Here is a 27,145-nt window from a genome sequence, read left to right as displayed (position 1 = left end):
ATAAATTACATTAAAAAATCGCATCGCACGGCACTAAAATGGCCCATGCGATGTGATTTCATTACGCAGAATAGTCCACTAAGCACTTAGCTTAGTGGGCGCCGTGCTAGGAAACAAGTACCGTTTTGTCCATTAGAGAGAGAATTAGCTTTTGCGAGTGAACCAGAATCAGGCCCTTTGTAATCTTTGAAAATCATCCATGTAAAAAATTTGGATATGTAAAAGCTTCATGTATGTCTCGCTTAATACCTTTTTTATACAAATTGTTTATTCTTAATCTGCGATATATATGAAGTATTTGTAAAGCTGGAGTCCTCATATTTGGATACACACCCTTTTTCCAAGTATTATTACGTGTTTATACAAAGTGATATGTTAAGTAATAATCTTGTCTCTACTCTAGTCTAATTTGCTTCAATGATTTGGATTTTCAGCTTGGCTGTCGAATAGTTGGTCCACAGGTTGTCATATTCTGCATGAAACATCAAAAATGTGTTCCTCGAGCCGAATACCCTGTTTTCAACATGACAATGGCTGATGTTACAATTTCTTGCACCAGTCTAGATAAAGAGACCAGGGTAAGTTTTGTTTTTATAAATGTAAAAACCAACATTCTCTTGACTTGTGGTATTTAACATTTTCTGAACATTTAAATACAGAAACATGCATGGGACAGCTTTTATGCCGTGTTCTCACTGCGAGTGAGAGACGCGGCTTTTACCCGGCATTAAAATGCCAGGGACTGACGCGCTGGACCCCCGTTCTCACTGCAAGGCAAATTCCCGGGTGAAGAAGTTCTACCCGGGAATTTGCCTTTAAACACGGGTTTTTCGGCAATGTGAATGGGTCAACCCATGTCTGCATATCCGGATCTCAGACACGGGTAAAAAGAAGGGTTTTACCCGTGTATGAGATCCGGATATGCGACCCGTTCACACTGCCAAAAATCCCGTGTTAAAAGGAAACTTCCCGGGTCTACATGCTAGACCCGGGAATTTGGCTGCAGTGAGAACGGGGTATTACTGTAGTTCTGTGTTTCTTGTCCTTCCATTTTCTGGTTCTAAAGAGAAACCATTAGATTGATTCCAATTCATATTATTTATAGGAAGAAGTTCATCACTATGTGCAGATGATGGGTGGAAATGTCTATAGAGATCTTAATGTTTCAGTAAGCCATCTGATTGCTGGAGAGGTTGGCAGCAAGAAATACATTGTGGCAGCCAGTTTGAAAAAACCCATTCTTCTACCTTTGTGGGTGCAAGCCCTATGGGAGAAGTCCCAGCAAAAGTAAGTACGAAGACAAGATTCATATGGGCTTTTTCTTATTTTTACTTTTTCAGTTTCTTATTTGATATTATTTTATTCTATTTTACCTTTAAGGCTAATCAGCTACACAGATATCGAATTAGAGGAATATTTATGTCCAATTTTCCTCGGCTGCACCATCTGTGTCACTGGATTGAGTAGTCTGGATAGAAAGGAGGTCCAAAGGCTGACCTCTCTACATGGAGGGCAGTATACAGGCCAACTTAAGATGAATGAGTCCACTCACCTTATTGTACAAGAGGCAAAAGGTAAACCGTAGTCTCATCTTAACATTATGATTGTAATTGTTCTCATATTATCGTAAGTACTTATGTTTATTAAACAGAATGTTAGCTGTGTGGTTTCTTATTTTGTGCTTGGTTCCAGGTATCTCATTTGGCTCAGTATGATGCTGTGACGTGGATTAGTTGTAGCTACATGCCTCTAAGCTTTGAATATAATTTAACCCTCTTCTCACAGGACAAAAATACGAGTGTGCCAAAAAATGGAATGTGCATTGTGTGTCTATCCAGTGGTTCTTTGATAGTATTGAAAGAGGTTTCTGTCAGGACGAAAGCATGTACAAGACAGAACCTGGGTCATCTGCAAAGACTATGCCAGAGACTTCAACTCCAACCGGAAGCAGCAACAGAATATATAGTAAGTAAACATTCCAGGGTAAATTATTATTTTTCTGTCATCCAATGGTGGACAGTGGGGTGTGGGTGGAGCTTCAGCTACAGGCACCACGAAGATTGACAATCTTTGAGCAAAGCCCAGGCTCCTCCTCCTCCACGCCCCTACAGGCTTCAGTTTTTTTCTTTGTGCCTCAAGGCACAGGTACTAAGGCACAGGGCTCTCAGCCCTGTCATATCAATTTTACTTTTTATTTTATTATTTTATTTTTGGAGCCGGCTAGCTATAGCGCAGCTCCCCTGTGGCATGCACACGGAGGACACCGCTCCCCAGCCACAGGTAAGCGGGTCCTCTCCTCCATAGCACCGGGGAAAACTGCACTAATTCTACCTTGTCACTCTATTGGGGGTGAATCTCCATGGTCGAAAACTGACCCAAAATCTGTGGAAACAGTCAGCAAATTCAACCAAAAGTGGTCAAAAACACATGGATCGCCAATGAATTCCCCTGATCCATGTGTTTTTTTCAGCTGTTTTTGTTTTGGTTGAGCTGTACCTGGTGCTTTGCTAGAACCTGCATGAAATGAAATCCTTCTCTTGTGGTTCCTTGTTTCAGATCAACAGTACACCCCATTACTGCATAAAGGGGTAATCAATACATTTGTATAAATGTATTGAAATGCTGCAAAATATGTAATTAGATATTCACAATATTAAAATCGGCTAATAGCCAGAGTAACTGCCTCGTGCAGCACTGGCAGCAGCTAGATAGGCTAGAAGTGACTCAATAAGATGCTTGTGACAAATTGTACTCTTTCACAAATTGAGTGGAGGATGGTGACAGAAGTATTCAGACACTGCCAGTTAGTTGGGAGGGGGGGGGAGTTTTTTCTAAACCTGATTGATTGGTTGGGGAAAATAAACATATTTGCTTTCCCCCAACTAGTTTTTCACTTTGCACAAAAAAGAAAGTCTCTGGTAGGTGTGCGCTAATAGCTGCCCTGTGGTAGGTACATCAAAGAGTGGTAACTCTCTAAAATCACTCAAAACACACAAGTAGAAGCAAAAACAAATAGATGTCCCCTCCACTGGTGCTAAGGATGGTGGAATAGGACGTCCCTGTGTAATGAGATGCGATCCTCTTCTCCAAACATGGAATGACAGATAAGGGGGTATAAATACCATACGTTCCTCTGACAGAGTGAACGATCCTCTTCTCCGTATAGAGTTTGTATAAGAGGATCGTTCACTCTGTCAGAGGAACGTATGGTATTTATCCCCCCTTATCTGTCATTCCATGTTTGGAGAAGAGGATCGCATCTCATTACACAGGGACGTCCTATTCCACCATCCTTAGCGCCAGCGGAGGGGACATCTATTTGTTTTTGCTTCTACTAGTTTTTCACGTATAATTGTTTGCTCCCATACACTGCCAGATTATCTCACCAACTAGTTGGCTGGTTGGAAAGATATTTTTCTGGTTTATGGCCAGCATTAGTTGTGTTTTATTTATAAGGTCCGTAAAGACAGTGGATAATAATACTGAAAGTAATTTTACAGATCACAATGCCTAATGTGCATTTTTCTTCTACAATCCCCATTGCAGCCATAATACTGGGATATTCCCCTCTTCTCCTTAAGTTAGACAGGACATTTTCAGTGACCTAGGGCAGTGGTAGCCAACCCTAGCCCTCGAGAGCTACCAACAGTTCACATTTTCCAGACAACCTAGCTGCTGCACAGCTGCACTCATTAATCACTGACACATTTTAAAAGATACACAGATGGAGCTAATTAGCTCACTTGTGATTCTCTCGAGGACTAGGGTTGGCTACCCCAGCCCTAGGGTATATCATCCTTGGGAGGAAGTTTAATGGAGGAGTGTGGCCTTATACAAAATCCTGCCTCCTTGGTATATATATATATTTGGGAATGTGGCCCATTTGGATTCCTGGCCAATGGTACTGTGGGGTAGATGTATGTAGCAGTGATCAGGGAGAAGTCATAAAGTGCCTAGTACTTTATCACTTTTTAATTAATCTGTATTGTAAGTCTCCATCTGCATTACTTTTTTGAATACAAATAAGTCTGCACTATTGTGTGTTTTTTTTTTTCTCTTGCTTTTTTCAAGCCCTATAAGGACATTTTACTTGTATGGTGATATCCTGTTTGTATTATTCACCTTTGGGGCGAAATGTAATAGGGTGCGATTTTTTAGACTAAAAAAAAATCGCACCAAATCGCACCTTTAAAAATCGCGTTTTTTGCCGCGAATTCGCATATGTAATGAGATGCGAATTCGCGGCAAAAAATGCGATTTGCCGCGATTTGCCGCGATTTTTAGTCATGAAAATGTGCGCATTTTCAGTCATGAAAATGTGTGCATTTTCATAAATGCGATTTTGTTCCAAAAAAAAAAAGTAAAAAAAAAAACGGCGTGGGGTCCCCCCTCCTAAGCATAACCAGCCCCGGGCTCATTGAGCCGGACCTGGTTCCAAAAATACGGGGGGACAAAAAGCATAGGGGTCCCCCGTATTTCTGAAACCAGCCCCGGACTCTTGGACCGGTCCTGGTTCCAAAAATACGGGGGACAAAAAATCTGGGGTCCCCCGTATTTTGAAACCAGCACCGGGCTCCAACAGCCCGCGGTGTCATGCCACAGCCGGGGGACACTTTTTATACAAGGTCCCCCGGCCAAAACATGAGCACCGTGGCTGGTCAGCCTTGGACGGAGAACCTGGAGGAGTGGGGACCCCCCCAATAAAGGGGTCCCCCCCCCCCAGGCTTCACCCGTCCAGGGCTGAAGCCCGGGGCTGTCACCGGCGTCCGTGGCCAGTGGACGCCGGCCTGATAGGGTTAAATCCATCATACATATCATTACATTGCTTTTTACGGGCGAACTACAAGTGCCAGCAGACCTCCCCCGCATGCTGGGACTTGGAGAACCACAAGTCCCAGCATGCGGGGCATTAATGGGCCCGCTGGGACTTGTAGTCCACCTGTAAAAAGAATGTTTATAAAAAACACACACACAGAGAAGTACAAGTTTATTACATACACACACCTCAATTTTACACCAGCATACTTACCATTCCTGGATCCAGCGCTGGTCTGGCTGCTTCTCAGCCGGCTCCCCCCGCACTGACAGGCAGCGGGGAGAACCGGCTGTCTCCGTTGCTTCTAACAGCCTCTGTAGCGCTGTCCGAGTGCTACAGAGGCTGAGAGCGTGATTGGCTGAGCTACAGTATGCGTCTCCATGGAGACGCATAGCTCAGTCCTGATTGGCTGAGCTATGCGTCTCCAATCAGGATTTTTTACCGCGATTTTCAACCTATTAAATGTGCGATTTTCGGAAAATGTGCGATTTCGGCCGTTTTTGACCAAAAATCGCACATGTCTAAAAAATCACACCCTATTACATTTCGCCCTTGGTGTTTATATATAATTAATTGTGTTGGGAACACCAGACGCGCTAGACACTTGTGTTTTCTTCATTTACAAGCAAGAAGGTCGGATGGTACCTCCTGGTATAAAAGCACACTTGGCCAGGGCATTGCCTCCATCATGGGCTAAGAGGGCACAGGCTTAGTTGATTTATAGATCTGTCAGGTGGCAACGTGATCCTCGGCTCATACATTTACATCTAAATATTCCGAGTTTGATTTCTCACCTGCCCGCTTTGGGGACCATGTCTTGAAAGGTGTTAAATGAATAAATGAAATGTTGCATTGAGTTGTGTCCTGACCCTTTTTTCTTAGCTTTGGTAATTCCCAGTGTTTTGGCTGCCATGGGGATCGTAGAAGAAACCTGCAAATTATAATCCCTGATAATTCCATTTCTTCTTAGAGATCCCATGACAGCCATGGGATCTCTATTACGAAATGGAATTATCAGTGAGTATAATTCGCAGGGTTTTTATTTTGTTTCCTGTTTTTTGCTGCACATATATGCTTTTTTGGTACTCATTTGTTATTTTGTATTATACAGATCGGGCACTCTCGGATGTCAGCCATATTTCTAATATTAGCACCAGCTGTATTAATGAGTCTGCCTTTAATTCTGTGATGGGTACCAGACTGGAACCTCCACCTGATACTCTTGAGAACTTGGACCTCAGTTCCATGCAGGCTCCAGATGATCTTCTAGATGGCTGCAGGGTGAGTAGTATTATAGCTTCATGTCACCAGAAGTAACATTTCTGGTTGCATGATCCCTTCTCCGTTAGGTGTTCTTACAGCTTTGATATTTACTACCAATATTTCTTTTTTTTTAGTGGCCTCTGAATTAGTTTTTTTCTTACTTTTATAGGCACTGCTAATATACAAACCACACACACATGCACACATACACCCTGACTCTTTGTACCTCTGTCCACAGATATATGTATGTGGTTTTGGTGGCAGAAAACTGGATAAGCTGCGCAGACTCATAAACTGTGGTGGAGGTGTTCGATTTAATCAGCTCAACAGTGATGTTACTCATGTTGTTGTTGGAGAAAATGATGAGGAACTAAAGCAGTTTTTGAACAAGATAGACCACAGGTGTGCATAATAATGTTGTACAGTATTCCTGTAGACCTTTCATGCTAAAAGTAAAAGTATTTTATACATAACCATATATGCATTTCTATAGTTAGTGGATGCGAATATTCACCATACATGAGATGTATTTTATTCACGTTTTACGCCCTTTAATATGATCTATAAAGCTATATTTTTGAATGTGGTAACATTTCGTTTGTTTATGGTTATATTCCTAAATGGAGAATTACTGTATGTGGCCCAAAAAGCTGAATTTCTTCAATTTGGTAATAATTGTGTGGTGTGTGTTTTTGTGTGTGTGTGTTTGGGAGAGACAATTGAACATCATTCTTCTAAGTCTTGTTTGAATTTATTTTAGGCCCCATGTTCTTACAGTAAAATGGTTAGTGGACAGCTTTTCAAAGGGGGTCTTGCAGTCTGAGGAGACTTATATTCATCCTTCTTATAAGCCGGCTGAGATCAAAGCACCTATTCTTGATTCTTCTGTTCGGAAGACAAGCAGCACCAGTAAGGCACCACAAACACCAACCAATGACACTCGAAATCAGAAAGCTGATGAAGATCTACTATCACAGTATACAGAAAATGATTCAACCTTAGGTAAGATTTGTTATCAGGGTCTATGACACCCGAGAAACATAACATTTAAAGCATTGCAGTGCCAAAATATAGGAACACATTTTTTGTTTTGCTATTCTAGTTGATCCAAGGAATAATGAAACTAGCAATCAGAATAACCTATCCAATTCAAGCATGCCGGATGATCTACCTTCTTACGCAACCCAGAGTGGTCTGGGGGAATCTTCCACAATCACTGGCGGTGGATTGTTCAGTAGTAAAAGATTTTTGGTGCTGGGTTTTGTTGAGGAGGATGAAGCTTGCATTAAAGACATAATCAAGAAGAATGATGGGAAAGTGCTATCTACACAGAAGAGAATCATCGCTGATTATGCTCTGGTTCCTTTACTGGGCTGTGAAGTGGAGGCTACAGTTGGAGAAGTTGTGACTAATGCCTGGTTGGTAAGAAACAACACCTAATTACACTTTTAATAGTATCTTAAAAATTGTTGTTTGCATTATTTTTCCAGTATTTTCTCCTTCATCCACTTCCTGAGAACAGGATGATCTGGCAATCTTGGATGTAGTTTGAGCTCTGCAGATTTACTTTGAACAGACTTTTTGGTCCCTTACTGTTGACTCCTTTTAGAAGGCTGGGGAACACTGCATTCCCTCTCATTTAGTGGTGCAAGGTTTTTGTTCTTGGCCGTCCTTTCCCTACTGGTTTGTTTCATTGTTCGAACAGTTTTTTACTGGGTTACTGCAACTCCTAACCAGATTCTTTTATAAAGAAGTACTACTCATTGTGCGGTTGCAGGGGATGTGGAGCTTAGAATTCAAAGCTACAGTTTAGTCTAACGCGGGGTACACACCAGGACGACCCGCTCACATTGGGCTTTGAAATCGGGCCAAATCGCATGTGTTTGACATCTAAAATGACCTGAAGCACACTGGACCGCGCATCAGATTGTACATGTTGTACATAAGCTAAATAGTATGTGCAGCAGTCAGGTGCACACCGGGAATCCTTTTACATGCAATAAATGAACATTTTAAAAATGGCACACCAAATGCCAAAAGGGATGTGAGAACTGGGGAGTTGTCAGGGAAGTTCCAGGGAAATCTGGTCTGATCTGTCTGAGTTTAAGGAACACTGGAACAAAAAAGAGCAACTTCATGAACATTTTTATGTGGCAGAATCATCTCATACATATACAGTTACTGAATTGGATTGCCATGTTATTTTTCTAGGCCAGCCCAAGATCTGAATATTCAGAGTTCTTCATTGTATTACAGGTTGAGTTTCCCTTATCCAAAATGCTTAGGACCAGAAGAATTTTGGATAACAGATTATTCCATATTTTGGAATATTTTTATATTTGAATGAGATATCTAGTGGTATCTTGTATAAACAAATGAAACACACAAATATATTTTAGTTGGACATGAAAGTACGGATTCTTACCCGTTAATACGCTTTCCTCTACTCCACCATGGCAGCTGTACTATGGGTTTTCCCCCCTCATTAGGTAGATCTGGAAAGGAAAAAAAGACACAACACTGCCCCTATATAAGGACCGCCCCTACCAGGGCTCAGTGTCTTGATTATCAGCGAGTATACATTCTCACATAAAATAACTTAAATTAACATCTTATATTGCATCATATATCCCAAGGGAGGGAATAATGCTGCCATGGTGGAGTAGAGGAAAGCGTATTAACGGGTAAGAATCCGTACTTTCCTCTACCTCCCCATGGCAGCTGTACTATGGGTAATACCATAGCAGTGTAAAGAGAAAGAATTTTTTTTTGGGTGGGGCCGAATAAGAAAATAATACCTCCTACTGAAATAGGTTGTAGTCACCTACATGTAGGTCTCTTTTTTTTTTTTTTTTTTTAATTGACGTTCTCCCCCTTATTTAGGGGTTCTTTGTTTATCTTTATATTACTGCGCTCAGTATCTTCCTGCCCAGTTTCGCATCACTGGAGGCCTCGATATCCAAACTGTAATGTCTAGAGAAAGTGTGGGCTGATGCCCAGCAGGCTGCTTTACATAGTTCTTCTAGAGATGCTGCACCCTTCCTAGCCCAGGAAGATCCTACTGCTCTAGTGGAATGAGCTTTTAAGCTTTGTGGGACTTCCTTATTGTTTAACTTGTATGCTTCTGCTATACATGTCCTAATCCATCTAGCGATGGTTGTTTTTGAAGCCCCAAGTCCTTTATTTTTGCCTTCTGTCACAACGAAGAGCCTTTTTGTTTTCCTCCAGTTCTCAACCCTTTGTAAGTAAATGGTTAGTGCTCTTTTAACATCTAACTTGTGGAGCCTTCGCTCTTTCTCATTAGCTGGTTTTGCGCAAAAAGACGGTAATACTATTTCTTGGTTGATGTGGAAGGATGACACTACTTTGGGCAGGAAGTGAGGATTTGTCCTTAGGACGACTTTATTTTCATAAAAGTTCAGGAACGGCTCTTCTGCCCATAGGGCCTGCAGCTCCGACACCCTTCTTGTGGATGTTACCGCCACCAGAAACGCCACTTTGGTTGTCAGCCATTTAACTGGAACCTCTTCTAAGGGCTCGAAAGGGCTCTCGGTTACTGCATTTAGTACTAAATTTAGGTCCCATGGTGTAGTTGGGCTACGGAATTCTGGCCTTATCCTCTTGGATGCTTGTATGAACCTCCGTACGTACTTATCTTCTGCGATTTTCCTGTCCAGTATGGCGCCCAGTGCGGATACCTGGACTTTTAGTGTACTGACTGATAGCTTTTTGTCTAGGCCGGCCTGGAGGAAGTCGAGTACTGTTGTTATGGCTCTGTGATCCTTCCTCTGGATTATACAGAATTGTGTGTATGTTTTCCAAATTCTATAATATGTGCCTGATGTTGATTTCTTCCTGGCCCTTAACAGAGTTTTTACCACTTTTGAAGAGAAGCCCCTGTTCACCAGGGTTCTGGTTTCAGCAACCATGCCGCTAGTTTCCAGTCTCTGGGCTGACGCTGCGCATATCTTCCCTGCCATAGCAGGTCTTCTTGGTCTGGTAGTTTCCATGGCCCTGCTACTGCCATCCTGACCAGTTTTTGGAACCAGGCTCTCCTTGGCCATGTGGGCACAATGATTATTACTGTTGCCTTCTCCCTCTGTATTTTGTTCAGTGTTCTTGATATGACAGGGAAAGGTGGAAAAATATACATCAGGCCTTGCTCCCACTGGCACGTCAACGCGTCCGTGTTCCAGGATCCTTCTTCCCAGTGTCTGGATACGAATTTCTCCACTTTCCTGTTGTCTCTGGTTGCCATGAGATCTATCTTTGGATAGCCCCATCTCTGCACTATTTCTTCGAATATTCTTTGGGATAATTCCCACTCCCCTGGTTTTATCTGCCTCCTGCTCAAGGCATCTGCTTGTCGGTTCTCTCGTCCCGCTATAAATACTGCTGAGAGGCTGCTCGTCCAGGCTTCCGCCCAGTTCAGCACTAGTGCTGCTGCTGCCATCATCGATCTGCTCCTTGTACCTCCCTGCTTGTTGAGGTATGCTACTACCACTGCGTTGTCTGTTCTGATTATCAGATCTCTCTGGTACAGTTGGGATTGGAAGTGCCGACACGCCTCTCTCACTGCGTTCATTTCCCTGATGTTCGAGTGAAGTACTCCTTCCTGTTTTGACCACTCTCCTTGGGCTACTGCCCCTTCGCATACTGCCCCCCAGCCTGACATGCTGGCATCGGTTGTCAGTAGCACTTGCTCCCCTGTGGTGAAGGACTTCCCTTGTCCTAGTCTTCCTCTTTCCATCCACCAGAGCAGGTCTCGTTTGGCTCCTTTTGAGAGTATAATTCTTTGCGTGGTCTGTTTGCTGTCCCCGTCCCATTGAGACAGAAAGCAGTTTTGTATGCCCCTTGTGTGCAACCTTGACCAGTTTACAGCATCTGATGCTGCCGACATGAGGCCCAGTAATCTTAAGCAGTCTGCTGAGCTGACTATTTTTCTTCCCAAGAAGTGGTTTATTTCTTGTTTTAGCTTTGCTATTCTCTTTTGTGTCAGGATTGCCTTCATTGATCTTGAGTCTATAATGACCCCCAAGTATTTTACCGCTGTTGTGGGCTGAAGCTGGCTTTTGTCTAGGTTTATAATCCAGCCGTGTTCTTGAAGGAAGTCCATCACTCTGTGAGTGTGGCTTACTGCTTGTTCCTCTGATCGTGCCATCACTAATAGGTCGTCCAGGTACGCCCATACTGTGATGCCTTCCTCTCTTAGCTTTGCTACCAGCACTACCAATACCTTGGTGAATGTTCTTAGGGAGGTTGACAAGCCGAATGGCAGAGCCGTGAACTGGTATGTTACGCCTGATATACGGAATCTTAAGAATTTTTGATGTCCTGAATAGATCGGTAAGTGGAGGTAGGCATCTCTGAGGTCTATTGTCGTCAGGAAGGCGTTCTTCTTTATATCCGGGAGTATTATCCTGAGAGACTCCATCCTGAATTTTCTGGCTACTACGTATGCGTTCAGCCTTCTCAGGTCCAGTATGGTCCTGAATCCTCCCGATTGCTTCTTGACTACGAAGAACCTTGATTGCCATCCTGTCATCTCTTGTCCTTTGGGGACCTCCACCACCACTCCTTGTGCTATCATGTTTTTTAGACTTTGCTTTAGTGCCAACCTTTCTTCCCTGTCTTTTGGTATGGGTGAATCCTCCAGCCATACTCCAGGGTCTTGTACAAATTCTATTTTGTATCCTAGTGATACTGCTTCCATCACCCACTTGTCCGCTGTAGATTGGGCCCAAACTGAATGAAATTTCTTCAGTCTGCCCCCTACCTTCTGCTTGGCGTCATTGTGTTTGTCTATATCCAAACTTTCCATCTCTGCCCCTTTGACCGCGAAAGGAGCTTCTTCCTCCGGACCTGGGTCTTCTGTACCCTCTGCCCGGTCTGTATGTTCTTGCCTCCTTAAAGTCTTGGAACTGGAATCTTTGTGATCTATTAGGTGTTTTCTTAAAACCTCTATCCTGAGGAAGCCATACCGACTTTCCCCCCGTGGTTTTTGATATGATGTCATCCAAATTCTTCCCGAACAAATAATCACCTTGGAACGGGAGTGACACCAGTTTGTTTTTGGACTGGGCATCCGCTGACCATGATTTAAGCCACAGTGTCCTCCTAGTTACTGCGTTACTTGCGTTTGATCTGGCTGCCAGTCTAACCGCATCTAGTGACGCGTCACAAATGAATTCAACGGCAATCTGCACGTTCTGGATTATTTTAAGGAGTTCTGACCTTTTCACTCCGTCCAGTAAGTCGGACTCTAAGTCCTGGCACCAGGATCTTAACACCCTCGAGGTCACTGCTATTGCCGAGGATGCTTTTATGGAGGCCCCGGACGTAATATGCTGCTTACGCAGGCTCATCTCCATCTTTCTTTCCATTGCGTCTTTGAACGCATTGGCGTCTTCAAGTGGCAGAGTAGTTTTCCTTGCCAGCCTGGCAATGGCTGAGTCCACCTTGGGAGCCGCCTCCCACTTCTTCACTTGCTCCGTGTCGAAGGGGTACATTTTATTAACCCTAAGTGGCACAGCTATTTTCTTGTCCGGGTTAGCCCACTCCTCTTCCACTATGTCTTGTAGTGGTTTAGAGAGGGGAAAAGACTTGGGTTTTTTCTTTTTATCCTTAAAAAGGAGGTCCTGTAACTTCCCTTCCTCTTGTGGGTCCTCAATGCTGAGTGATTTGTTTATCAGGATAAGAAGGTTATTGAGGAGGTCTGGATTAAAATCCAGCTCCATTTTCTCTTGAGTCACCTCCCCTTCTTCCACTTCTTCCTGTGGATCAGTGGTGGGGCCTTCCCCTGGGTCAGAATCCTCTGAAAGTGGTTCCCTGGGCCTCTTGTGCGACCCCTTCTTCAGATCCTCCTTTGTAACAAAGGTGTCTGCTAGGGAAGTTTTTAGCATGGCGACAAGGTCCGCCATTTGTTCTGGCCTCATTAAAGGAGCTTTCTTACAATTATCACACACCGTGCCCTTGCATTTATCTGGCAGGGGTGCGTCACACACCGAGCATTTGGCCGTATGTAACTTTTTATGCTTCTGTTTAAGCTCCAGTTTATCCTTGCTTGATTCTGACCTGCAAGCACATACATCCTCACTTAATGGCTGTCTTACTTGGATGCAATCACCAACCTATTCCTCCTGGCTTACCCCGATTTTCCTTGCTGCTTCCTATCATCCTCCATAATTGCGGATCACTGTAGCACAAACATAGTAATCAGTACTTGTAAGATAAAGTGCAGTATAGCGCTCCGTTAGCAAGCTAACAGTGGAGCCTTACCCAGTGTCCGTCTGGTTCAATGAGTATCAGCAGCGCTCTCCGTCAGCTGCGGCGCCATTTTAAGTGCTGGCGCCCTCTCTGCTTGTCAGAGATGTGCGCACAGTCTCGCGCTCCTTGATGACGTCAGACGCCTTTTAAGCCCCTCAGTGTGCGCGCGCGCTCTCTTGTTCCTGCTGACGTCAGACGCCACGTCTGACGTCGCCCCCAGCACCTCCTGTGCTAGTGGCCGGAGTTTGTGAGAGGAGAACGCCGCACAGAATGGCGCGCGATCCCCTTTTGAAGTTGCAGCGTTCCGGACAGGCAGCAGGTACCGTTTTTTGGGGGGATCGCTATACCATAACCCCCAGCCACCGTAGCGGGGGGGGTCACCAGACAGGTGTCCCAACTACTCTGGGTAGCGGGTAGCCTTCTATTGCCTAAGCCCCTAACTGCACTAGGCAGCGGGGAAGGCAGCAGCAGTATGGGGTAAGCCTCCTCTACCTGGAAAGGAAAAAAAGACACTGAGCCCTGGTAGGGGCGGTCCTTATATAGGGGCAGTGTTGTGTCTTTTTTTCCTTTCCAGATCTACCTAATGAGGGGGGAAAACCCATAGTACAGCTGCCATGGGGAGGTAGAGGAAATAAGGTTTTAAAACATAAAATAAAGTTTGTGTAAAATCAGACACTGAATTTGATTGCCAAGCAATCCTTGCACATATTTAGTGCCAGTTATATGTTATTTCCCCTTTAGTGCCAGTTACAGATGTAGCCAGTAGGTTTTTAGCAAAAAATAAAATTACATTTTGGAGACTCTGGTTTTTGGAATAATTTGGATAACTGATATATGCATAAGGGATACTCAACCTGTAATTGTAAGAATGTAGTATTTTATACTTTGATACTTTTTTTTTTTTTTTAGGGAATGTGTATAGAACAAGAAGAGCTCTTGGACCCTCAATCGAATTCTCTATTCACACCAGTGACCTATCTAGAAGGGAGCACACCGCTGAAGGATTGCGTGCTTTCTGTCAGCCAATTTATGGGTGCTGAGAGGGATTCATTAGTGTACCTAGCAGGCCTTCTTGGAGCCAAGTAGGTTTGCCATCTCTATACTTTATATCTAACATTGCGACTAAAAAATTGCTTATACCGCTTTCAGACAGTTGCACTGGAATAACCCAGTAATTGGTGGCAATTACCGTATATACTCGAGTATAAGTCGACCCGAATATAAGCCGAGGCACCTAATTTTGCCACAAAAAAATGGGAAAACTTATTGACTCGAGTATAAGCCTAGGGTGGAAAATGCACAGGGTCTAGGGCAGGCATTCCCAACCACGGTCCTCAAGGCACACCAACAGTGCAGGTTTTAGTGATATCCAGGCTTCAGCACAGATGGTTTAATCAGAATCACTCAGATACTAATTAAGTCACCTGTGCTCAAGCCTGGATATCTACAAAACCTGCACTGTTGGTGTGCCTTGAGGATCGTGGTTGGGAATGCCTGGTCTAGGGGCACACTGACACACACTGACACTGAGGGGAGTTTTAAGTTGTGGGACCCATGGTAGAGGGGTTAACAGTGAGGAGAAAGTGATTGATCCATAGATGGCTACTGTCACTGTGAAGGAAGCAAGTCCTCCACAATGCCTTTTACCTCTCTCCAGTGCCCAGCAGAGTGTACAGGGATCCAGGCACCTGGTAAACCTTAGCAGGGTAGTCAGACCCTCAAGGTCCAGGGTCAGTAGGTGCAGCTCCGGCTGTAAAAGTCCGCGATTTTCGCCATGGAGCCCCGGCCTGGCTCCAAAATTTAGGCCCCGGCTTACCAGTCATGGTAGGCCTCAAGCTGAAAAACTGTCCACCAGGTCTGCAATGAACAGCGCTATGCTCAGGGGACATCTGGCTATCGGATGGAGCCCAAACTGAGCAGGTACAGCGCAGTTAGAGGGGAATAGGGCTGTGGGAAGTAGCATTAGGCCTGGATCCACTTCCTCACAGTCTAAACTACAGTTACCGTATTCACCCTAGTATAAGCCGAGGAGGTGCTTTTTCAGCATGAAAAATGTGCTGGAAAAGTCGGCTTATACTCGAGTATATACGGTACTCGGCTTTTGAAGCGCCAGGTTATTTGGCCGCCGCTGTCAGTCCCCCCTTCACACAGGAGAGCAAATCTCAGGGTCTTACATTTAGACCCAGAGATTTGCTCTATACACAGGGTTTTCTTCTGTGGTTAAAAGGTCAGTCCTGGTCTTTTGCAGGGTTGGAGACCCAGAGTTTAAGATCCCAATCGACCCTTTCTCGCAGAAAAAGGACCCATGTATTTAATGAAATTCTCGGGTGGAACTACTTCACCTGGGAATTTCATTTTCTTTGTGAAAGAGGTATTAACCCCTTCACGACATTTGACGTATATATACGTCATGGCCGGGAAGTACTTCCCGACACATGACGTATATATACGTCATGACTTTAAACTGTCACTGCGTCTCGAGACGCAGTGACAGAGGGACGATGTCTGCTGTCCCTGACAGCAGACATGTCCCTGCATGCCCAGGGGGGGCTGCGATGCCGCCCCCCCGTCGGCGATCGCTGTGATTGGCTGTTCAGTGTGAACAGCCATTCACAGCGTTTTCCTGTGTTACCAGCGAATCAGACGCTCGGTAACACAGGTGTCAATCACCGCCGGGCGTCAGGGGGCATGAGGGGGTCATCGGTGACGATGACACCTCACCCCACCCTCACCCCACCTGCCCCCAAGGCTGTGATTGGTCCGTGGGACCCACGGACCAATCACAGCCAAGGCGTGACATTTAAACTAACGGTGACTGCGCTGCAGACGCCATTCCGGTCTGGAATAGCGTGCAGAACGGTCACCGTGCCTGTCTGCCGTGATACCGACCTGATCCTTGCCTAATACTTACCTGATCCTTGCAAATACCTTACCTGATCACTTGATCACTGCTTGTAGCGTGCTGGACGCTTCCTGGATCTGACTTCCTGAGACTTCCTGCTGCTGCTGCAGTGTGATAGAGAGATAGAGAGAGAGATAGAGAGAGATAGAGAGATAGTGACAGAGAGAGCTATATTTTGTGTCTGCTACCCCCCCTTTTTGGGGGTGCAGGGGTTTTATTTTATATATATAACTGTCAGTGCTGCTGCAGTGTCATAGAGTGATAGATAGTGAGAGATAGTGAGAGATAGTGAGAGATAGAGAAAGATAGTGACAGAGAGTGATAGAGAGTGTATATTTTGTGTCTGCTACCCCCCCTTTTTGGGGGTGCAGGGGTTTAAATAACTGTCAGTGCTGCTGCTGCAGTGTCATACAGTGATAGATAGTGATAGATAGTGATAGATAGTGAGAGGTAGAGAGATAGAGAGATTTGTGTCTGCTACCCCCCCTTTTTGGGGGTGCAGGGGTTTTATTTTATATATATAACTGTCAGTGCTGCTGCAGTGTCATAGAGTGATAGATAGTGATAGATAGTGAGAGATAGAGAGAGATAGTGACAGAGAGTGATAGAGAGTGTATATTTTGTGTCTGCTACCCCCGCCTTTTGTGCTGATCACTATATCTGAGGTGATCAGCAACTTTTTGGGGGCGCAGAGGTTTTCTTTTTTTTTATATATACCTGTCAGTTGCTGCCAGTTGCACTGTCAGTTGCACCAAAGGTTGTGCCACCTGCTGCCCCTCACTGGTAATCAGTGTCGCATCACTGATCACCTTTTTTTTTTTTGTGGGTGCTGTGTGGTCTTTTTTTAATTTTTTTTTTACACACACTGTGATTTTGTGGGTGTCCTGTGGCCACTGTGCGCTGATCAGTGACGTACATCACTGATCAGCTTTTTCGGCACAGGGTTGATCTATTTTTTTTTTGATCAAATTCCTGTTGCCTTTGAGCGCTGTTCAGTGACGGACGTTACTGACCAACATCTGTGCTCAATTTTTGGCGCAGGACCTTTTTTTTTGTTTTTTTAACCCCTTCAATTTTTTTTTTTTAACCCCTTCAATTTTTTTTTTTTTAACCCCTTCAATTTTTTTTTTTGTATAAAGTATTTTTTTTTTTTCTGCACTACATACACACTACATACCCCCCGGGTTGAAATAAAGTTTGTACCCCCCCCTACACTATACACGTGTTGAAACATTTCACTACCAGTAACACAAAAATAAAAATGGCATCCCAAATGTCATCCCAAATGTCATCCCAGTCATCCAGAAGAATGTATTCAGTGGAGGAGGCATATGCCATGCTTGCCTCTGACTCTGACACAGCCAGTGATGCAAGCGGGGAATTTGAAGGATTCGTCTTAAGCTCCTCTTCCTCCTCCGGTGATGAGGGACCCCCTCAAAGACGCCCCCGTAGATCAGCTGAGACCCCCCCCCCCAATAATTGATCTAGTATGGACCCCACCACCAGACAATTTTGAGCCCCAGGTTCCTGAGTTTTTGGCCATGCCAGGAATCCAATTTGATTCCACAGGTCTCAGAGAAATTGACTTTTTCAAATTATATTTCTCTGATGATTTTATAAATTTAATGGTGGACCAAACTAATTTATATGCCCAGCAGTTTATTGCTCAAAACCCCACGCCATCATTTGCAAGGTGGACCCCTGTAGATGCAGTAGAGATGATGACGTTTTGGGGTCTGGTGCTTCATATGGGCATAGTAAAAAAGCCACAAATTAGGCAATATTGGAGTACAGATGTTCTGTACAGCACCCCATTTTACCGTATGGCCATGACTCGGACTCGTTTTGAGGCAATCCATAAATTTATACATTACACCGATAATGCACAGTGCCCACCCAGAGATGATCCCACCTTTGACAGGCTATTCAAAGTCAGGCCGGTCATTGATCATTTCAGTGCCAAATTTGCAGAGCTATACATCCCTGATAAATGTATTAGTATCGACGAGTCCCTTATACATTTTAAAGGAAGGGTTAAATTCCGCCAGTACCTTCCCAGTAAGAGGGCAAGGTATGGCATAAAAATTTATAAGCTGTGTGAAAGCACCACAGGGTACACCCACAAGTTTAGGGTATATGAAGGGAAGGATTCAAGAATTGAACCGCCAGAATGCCCCCCCTCCCTCGTAGGTGTTAGTGGAAAAATTGTCTGGGATTTAGTGCACCCCTTCCTGGATAAAGGTTATCACCTCTATGTGGATAACTTTTACACCAGCATCCCCCTGTTTAAGGCCCTTGGTTCAAGAGGTACAGCAGCTTGCGGTACTGTGCGCAAGAACCAAAGAGGCCTCCCCAAAACGCACATTGCCCAAGTACTAAGAAGGGGTGAAAGCAGGGGAATATGCACCGAAAATATGTTGTTGGTCAAATATAAGGACAAGAGGGATGTCCTTATACTGACAACAATTCATGGAGACAGTACCACCTCCATCCCTGTACGAGGTACCAGTACCCACACCTCAAAACCAAATTGTATCCTAGATTACAATAAGTACATGGGCGGAGTGGATCTTTCAGATCAGGTACTGAAGCCGTACAGTGCCCTGCGGGAAAACAAATATCTGGTACAAGAAGCTGGCCGTGTATATCATCCAGATGGCACTGTATAACGCTTACGTGCTATTCCGTTCTACCGGCCAGAGGGGGACATTTATGCACTTTCAAGAGGAAGTCATAAAGGGCCTAGTATTTGGGAACCAGCAGGCAGAGGGCCCCAGTACTTCTAGTACAGGCCCCCGTATTGTACCAGGGCAGCATTTTCCCAACGAAATCCCCTCCACTGCAAGAAAGGGCAGGACACAAAAAAGGTGCAAAGTTTGCTATAAAAAGGGAATAAGAAAGGAAACCATTTTCCACTGTGAAACTTGCCCCGACAAACCCGGCCTATGTATGAAGGAGTGTTTCAAAATATACCACACATCTATGGATTATTAGGTTCATCATTTCACCGTGCTTCGGGGGTCTTGCTAATGCCATATAGCACCCACCATTCATTCCACCAGAATCTGAGCTGCAAAATCCAAAAATCACTCCTTCCCTTCTGAGTCCTGCCATGCACCCAACTGGTATTTTTTGGTCACATGTGAGGCATTGCCGTACTCGGGAGAAATTGGGGCACAGACTTTGGGGTGCTTTGTCTCCTTCATTCCTTGTGAAAATGAAAAATTTTGAGCCAGAACTGCATTTTTGTGTAAAACAAAAATGTAATTTTTCATTTTCACAGCCCAGTTGTACCACAATTGGTGAAACCCCTGGGGGTTTGAAATGTACACTATACCCCTAGATGAATTCCCTGAGGGGTGTACTTTGCAAAATGGGGTGACTTGTGGGGGGGTTCCACTGTATTGGTAATGCAACATAGCACCCACCATTCATTCCACCAAAATCTGTGCTCCAAAATCCAAAAATCACTCCTTCCCTTCTGAGTCCTGCCATGCGCCCAACTGGTATTTTTTGGTCACATGTGAGGCATTGCCGTACTCGGGAGAAATTGGGGCACAGACTTTGGGGTGCTTTGTCTCCTTCATTCCTTGTGAAAATGAAAAATTTTAAACCAGAACTGCATTTTTGTGTAAAAAAAATGTAATTTTTCATTTTCACAGCCCAGTTGTACCACAATTGGTGAAACCCCTGGGGGTTTGAAATGTACACTATACCCCTAGATGAATTCCCTGAGGGTTGTACTTTGCTAAATGGGGTGACTTGTGGGGGGGTTCCACTGTATTGGTGCAACATAGCACCCACCATTCATTCCACCAAAATCTGTGCTGCAAAATCCAAAAAACACTCCTTCCCTTCTGAGTCCTGCCATGCACCCAACTGGTATTTTTTGGTCACATGTGAGGCATTGCCGTACTCGGGAGAAATTGGGACACAGATTTTGGGGTGCTTTTTCTCCTTCATACCTTGTGAAAATGAAAAATTTTGAGCCAGAACTGCATGTTTGTGTAAAAAAATGTAATTTTCCATTTTCACATCCCAGTTGTACCAAAATTGGTGAAACCCCTGGGGGTTTGAAATGTACACTATACCCCTAGATGAATTCCCTGAGGGGTGTAGATTGCAAAATGGGGTGACTTGTGGGGGAGGTTCCTAACTTTTAGCACTTATGGTGCCTAGAAACCTACATGGTGCCTAAAAAAAAATTTCATAAAAAGGAGGCTCCAAAATCAAGTAGGTGCTCCTTCTATTATGAAGCCTGTGGTTTGGTCAACGTGCACACTAGGGCCACATATAGGATATTTTTGAAAACAAAAGAATTGGGGGAATCAATTTTTAGTCACATTTCTCTAGTAAAATCTACTGTATTCGTTAGAAAAATGTATTAAAATTGAAACTCTGCAAAAAAAAAGAAATTTTGAAATTTCACCTACACTTTGTTTTAATTCCTGTGAAACACCTAAAGGGTTAACAAACTTCCAAAATGCTGTTTTGAATACTGTGAGGGGTGCAGTTTTTGAAATGGCATCATTTATGGGGGTGTCTCACATACAAGTCCCTCAAAGTCGCATCAGAACTGAACTGATCCCTAAAAAAATCAGTGTTTGAAATTTTCTTGAAAATTTGAGAATTTGCTATTCATATTGTAAGCCTCCTAGTGTCCAAAAAAATTAAAAGGAAGTTGAAATAATGATGGAAACATAAAGTAGACATATGGTCTATGTTAGTTATTAACTATTTTGAGTGGTATGATTATTTGTCTCACAAGCAGAAAATTTAACATTTTGCAAATTGCTAAATTTTCCATTTTTTCACGATATTTTGGTATTTTTCACAAAAAAACACAGGCTGTATCGACCCAAATTTACCACTAACTTGAAGTACAATGTGTCACGAGAAAACAATCTCAAAATCACTGGGATAAGTAAAAGCAAAAAAAAGTTATCCCCACTTAAGTGAGACATGTCAGATTTGAAAAAAAGGGCTCTGTCATGAAGGCACAAACTGGCTCTGTCATGAAGGGGTTAATTGAGGGATCTCAAATACTGCAGATTATACATATATTTTTATTGTTGTGAAAATAGTAGGTATAGTTTTCTCGTTATTATGCATTTTTCATGTTAAAGACTTTTTGGGAATTCCTTTGTCCCCCCTCTTTCAGAGAACCGGTACTAAAATGAATTTCTATACTTTGTTAACCCTTCGTTGCATGATTTTTTTTTCATTCTTCTTGTGTATTGTACTGACAAGGGAAAATAATGCAAAAAATCACAGGTGAAAAATAAAAGATTTATTTAGAAAGAACGCTCTGTAGCAAATAGTCCACAACATGAAATGGTTGACTGTCTGAGTTTCATGTGTTTTTATAGTGAGATCTTTGGGTATGTAGCTAATTTGCAATAGTATGCAACAAAGGGTTAAATGCATTCTTTGAGGCTGTATTTGGATACATTGCTTAGGAACAGGCTTCTTTTCTACTCCACTGCTACTTGTTTCTTTTTTTTTTTTTTCTTTGATAAAATTGAGAATAATCTGTTTTGTATTTTTCTGGTGCTTTGCCTCCTATTGGTAAAACCTAAATCCGTTCTCTCTGCTTATCTCCCTAGAGTTAATAAATCTTGTTCTAATAAGTGCCAAATCCACAGTTGTTCATCCATGATATTTGCATTACTTATGGGAAAGCAGAAGTTTTATATTTACATAAGCGGCCCACATCAGCTTTGTACGGGAGCAATTTAGAATTTACGGCAATAGGCTTTTTTTTTTTTGCAGTGGTACTGTAAGATTACTTTGAGGAAAAAATTATTGTTTTTCACCAAAATAGTCACAGAAAAGGCATGGGAAACTGAAACTTCCATAATACTATTGGACCTTAATGGGCAGTCTTTTCTTCCTTTAGATTTGCTAGTTGTTATGGATCCTTTCGGTTTCATGGCAGCTCTTCCAGAAGTGCTGACTTAACCCCTTCCCGACATTGCCTTTTTTGTTAATTTTTTTTTTTTTTTTTCCTCCTTGCGTTCAAATAAGCGTAACTTTTTTAATTTTCCGGCTATATAGACACATGAGGGCTTTTTTTTTGCGGGACAAGTTGTACTTTGTAATGGTACCATTTACTATACCGTATAATATTCTGGGGAATCAGGAAATAATTCAATGTGGGGTAAAAAAAAAAAAAATGCCATTCCACATTTTTGCGCTGGTTACGCTTTTTTTGGAGTTCATAGTTCGTTTAAAATGATGGGTTATCTTTATTCTATGGGTCGTTACGATTCTGGTGATACCAAACTTATATAGTTTTCGTTATGTTTTACCACTAAAAAAAAAAATAGCAACTTTTACGGTTTTTCTAATTTGCGTCGCGTCGCCATGTTCTGCGGCTTATAACTTTTTTATTTTTCCACCTACGGACCTGGGTGAGGGCTCATTTTTTGCGGGCTGAAGTGTACTTTTTAATTAATACCATTATGGGATATGGGCGACTTTCTGATCTCTTTTAGTTTTTTTTTTTTGGGTAGGCAATGCGACCAAAAAACGTAGTTTTGGCGTTGGGAATTATTTTCCGTTTACGCCTTTAACCGTGCGGGATAACTAATGTTATATTTTAATAGATCGGACTTTTAGGAACGCGGCGATACCAAATATGTTTATTTTTTTTATTTTTTATTTATTTTTATTTGTGAAATGGGGAAAGGGGGGTGATTTGAACTTTTAATATTTTTTTTTTTTTTTTAAACTTTTTTTTTTTTTTTTTTTTTTTTTACTTTAACTACAAGGCCCCCTAGTGTACTTGACCACTAGGGGGCACGATCGCCTGTACTAGGTTCAGCCATAGAGCTCTATGGCTGAACATAGTGATTTTCAGCACTTTCTATTACATCCTGCCTCAGGCAGGATGTAATAGGAATGCTGACACGGCCAGCACAGGGGTCTACATTAGACCCCTGGCTACCATGGCAACCGATCGGCACCCTCCGATCTTGCCGCGGGGGGCCGCGATCGGCGCCGGAGGGGGGCGCCCCCCCTCCGATCAGCTATTTAAGCACTGCGGGCGCTTTGCCCGCGGTGCTTAAAGGGTTAAACGGCCACGATCGGCGAACTCGTGGCCGTGAGAGCAGGTGCCTGGCTGTAATATACACGGAGTGAGCTGGCTTGATTCCCCCGCAACCGACATATGACGTAAATGTACGTCATATGTTGGGAAGGGGTTAAGGCTCATACACACTGGGTGTGTACTGCCCGGCGATGGGCGGTGTTACCAGCAGATGAGCACGACTGTAGATGGCTTTCTGTAGTGCTGCGGCAGGAGGGAAAAGCCGCTTGGTGTGTATGCACTAATCGGCTTTACCCCTAGTGATGACAGCGATCACACTGCACAAATTACTTTGTAGAACGGCGTCACCTGGTAATTTGATGCTCAGTGTGAAAGGGTTATCGGATACAAAACACCTCTTAGACCAGCTCATCTGCACTGGGTGACCCATTCCATATGGCGAATTAAGGCCAGGTGTATGAGGACATCTGTATGTGTATTTGCATAGAAATATTTTACAGCAGTTTCTTTTAAATGATTGTTTAAGTCATAGGAAATGTGGAAAGATATAAATCGCTGTAAAATATAAATTTGCACTTTAATGTTACAGAGTACAAGAATTTTTTGTGAGAAAAGCAAACCCCAAAAAAAGCATGTTTGCCAGTACCCACCTTGTGCTTCGAGAACCTGAGGGCTCTAAATATGATGCTGCTAAAAAGTGGAACTTGCCTGCAGTGACTATGGCCTGGCTTCTGCAGTGTGCCAGAACTGGCAAAAGGGCAGATGAGAACCTTTTTCTTGTTGAAAATGCCTGTGATGATGGTTAGTGAACCCTTGTTTGTATTTATTTTAATGATTTATCTTGGTAAATTTATATTAAAATCACACAGATTTTTTTGATGTTTAGTAACAAAGAATATACAGTATGTATGATCTATACAGGTTGAGTATCCCCTATCCGAAATGCTCGGGACCACGAGCATTCCGGATAGGGGAATTTTCCGGTTTTTGGAATAAATTTTTGTAGCCATACTTACCTGTCCCCTGATGGTGTCCTGTGGTCCCTCGGCGTCCGCGCAGTCCCCGGGCGTCCACAGCAGGCCTCCGGCATCTTCTCCTGGTCTCCAGCGGTCCCAGGAATGCATTGCACGAGTGTGCGCGCGCACCGGTGACGTCACCGGCGCGCGCGCACATTTGCGCAATGCATTCCTGGGACCGCTGGAGACCCTGGAGAAGATGCCGGAGGCCTGCTGTGGACGCCCTGGGACTTGGTAAGTATGAAAAGAGGGTAAGGGGGGTTAAAAAAAAAAAAAAAATATTCTAATGATTCCAAAAACCACGGTTTTTGGAATAATTCGGATAGGGGATGCACGGATAGGGGATACTCAACCTGTATTAATGCACATTTTATTTAATTTCAGAAAAAGAAGAAAGTTTTGTAAGTCAGACATATAGACCACAAACAGCAAGGCAATTGGCGGATACACCAGATCACCAATTTAATCGTCCTGCAGCCCTGAAAAAAGCCGCAGTGACTCCCTTAGATATGAATCGCTTTCAAAGCAAGGCGTTCCAGTCTGTGCTGTTGCAGCAAAACAGGAAAGTTCCAACCCCTGGTGGAGAAAGTAAATTAACTAAAAGGGAACCATCTGTACATCTTGATACTCCATCCAAGTTTCTATCTAAAGACAAGCTTTTCAAGCCATCTTTTGATGTTAAGGTTTGTTTTCTATTTCTTAATTCAGACCATTTTACATAGAATGTGATGAATTTGTTGTGTTATTTATAGTAAATTAATTTACAGAGTATCTTTTAAATTGTTCCATATTATCAGGACTGTTTTAGTGAATTAGTTGGAGTAGTCTAGGCAAGATTCGGATTATTTTTAAAGGTGCCGCAAATTTGTCTATTCAAATAATGTTAAATAATAACTTTAATTGGACAATTTGTGTGACATCTGTGTGTTGTTTTTTTAGTCCATCCATTGTAAGGCACAGTGGACTGTATGGCACAAACACTAAAAATATTCAATATGTTTGCTCCTCTCTCCTATGCATTCTAAAAATAAATTCACACTGGACAGGATACTTTTGCTGGGTTCTTTGTTTTTCCTCTTTACATTGTGCTATGTTTGTACCGGTTGAGTACCCCCCCCCCCCCCCCCCCTCCCCCCTAACCCTTTTTTATACTTGCCAAGTCCCCCGGCATCCATGGCAGGCCTTCAGCATTCTCTCCAGCGGTCCCAGGAGTGCTTTGCACGAGTACGCGCCGGTGACGACATCGGCGTGTCTGGGAACTCGCGCAAAGCACTCCTGGGACTGCTGTGGACTCTGGGGGACAACGTGGATGCCGAGGGACCACCGGGCACCACCAGGGGACAGGTAAGTATGCCTAAAAAATGTATTTAAAAAAAACTGAATATTCCCTTATCCGGAATGCTCGTGGTCCCGAGCATTTCGGATAAGGGATACTCAACCTGTATTGAATTAGCTGACTAAACTGACTGAACTAGAAGATAGGAGGTGCCACAGTTGGTGACTTCTCCCACTCCTGAAATGAGATCAGGACTACAGGGGAGACCACCACAGTGTTGGCTCTGGTAATGACAGACTTCCTGTGCTGCGATAGCAAATTCAAGCAGGCGAAGTAGTGAGGATAAGGGGCCTTTATAAATGACTCCTCGATCCCTGTGAGGTTGGTGCATGCTGTAGGGTCTGCACAGGCTGCAGTGCTCCGGTGCTTTCTTGTGCGCAAGGGGCAGCCTATGCAAACACAACCTTACACTAAGCACATGTCATTGAGATGAGGGCGATCCTTTCTAAGTAGGTGGTTGACTGCATGCTGAGAGGTTGGAAAGGTGCAGGTATCTTCGGTACCCTTATCTCTTCCATGTCCAGACAAGTATTTCCAGAGCTTCATTGGGACTACATACAGTGACTTTACATTTTAACTTCTGAGTCTCTACTATGCTTCCCTATTACAGTGTGGTAGAGGCAATGTCTGCCTTTAGGTGTCACAGCTGGATAGTGAATATCACAAATTCTTGGTTGACTTGACTATTGACCAGAGTTGGAGGTATTTTTTGGGCTCATGTATACAAGCAAGAAAACGTGCCACTTTTTATTCGGTTACATTTGCATTCCCTAAAGGTTAAGGGGCAGGATTGTGTTTGGGTTACAGTAAGGAAATCTGGCATGGTGGTCAGATGGTTTGTAACCTGTCATGGAGTTTGTATATGGCAATCACAGACTGGAAAGTGGAAATCGCCAGTGCTTGACTACTACTGTCTATCTATGATATTTTCTGGAAGACTGTCCACTATCTTCTACCTTTTTACGCCCAGGAAGGCCTAATCAGAGCTGATGTTTATCCATTGTGGGGCAAGGCAGTACAGAGCATGCACTGGCAATCAAAGCCATTGGGTGTCTTCATATACACATCCTTAACTGCGTCCACACATAGGATTCCCAGACTTTCCAGGTGAATATGATGAGGGTCCCCTAGTATTTCCATCTGGATTCTCTGGGGGGTTTTCCCTAACACTTCACAGATTTTTGTAGAAAATTAGAAGGGTGGCATTCTATTACTTGTCAGTAAAAACATTTTCTGTTTTTAATCTTTTGAACAGTTTTCAGATTATGAATGCATTTGTTTCAGGCGATTATTGTGTGTTATGGTTATTAATAGATTTATTTTTTGGAGCTCACAAATTTGAAGACTATGTTTTTTGGGGGTAATTTTTCGGTACTTCTTTACTTTCACGGCGCCAGCATGGCGCCGCGCGTCAGAGTCCCCTTACGGGGCTCGCTTCGCTCGCCCACGCTACGGGCTCGGTGGCTCGCTACGCTCGCCACGCTAATTAAAATCA

The 27,145-nt window shown here is 43.5% G+C and overlaps 1 protein-coding gene across 1 annotated transcript in view; it reads left to right on the top strand.

Annotated features, from left to right (window-relative positions):
• Window positions 1–27,145, top strand: part of TOPBP1 (DNA topoisomerase II binding protein 1) — a 57,653-nt gene that overhangs the window by 5,781 nt on the left and 24,727 nt on the right. The window contains exons 4-14 of the mRNA XM_083188598.1: window positions 435–578; window positions 1,106–1,287; window positions 1,381–1,574; window positions 1,786–1,965; window positions 5,928–6,097; window positions 6,318–6,481; window positions 6,840–7,081; window positions 7,182–7,501; window positions 14,255–14,427; window positions 23,888–24,099; window positions 24,699–24,997. Coding sequence (XP_083044724.1) covers window positions 435–578; window positions 1,106–1,287; window positions 1,381–1,574; window positions 1,786–1,965; window positions 5,928–6,097; window positions 6,318–6,481; window positions 6,840–7,081; window positions 7,182–7,501; window positions 14,255–14,427; window positions 23,888–24,099; window positions 24,699–24,997 — 2,280 coding nt within the window. The remainder of the gene's footprint in view (window positions 1–434; window positions 579–1,105; window positions 1,288–1,380; window positions 1,575–1,785; window positions 1,966–5,927; window positions 6,098–6,317; window positions 6,482–6,839; window positions 7,082–7,181; window positions 7,502–14,254; window positions 14,428–23,887; window positions 24,100–24,698; window positions 24,998–27,145) is intronic.

The sequence above is a fragment of the Crinia signifera genome, chromosome 5, assembly GCF_055691185.1.
Source record: "Crinia signifera chromosome 5, ASM5569118v1, whole genome shotgun sequence".
NCBI lineage: Eukaryota > Metazoa > Chordata > Amphibia > Anura > Myobatrachidae > Crinia > Crinia signifera.
This window is presented reverse-complemented; position numbering and strand designations above follow the sequence as displayed.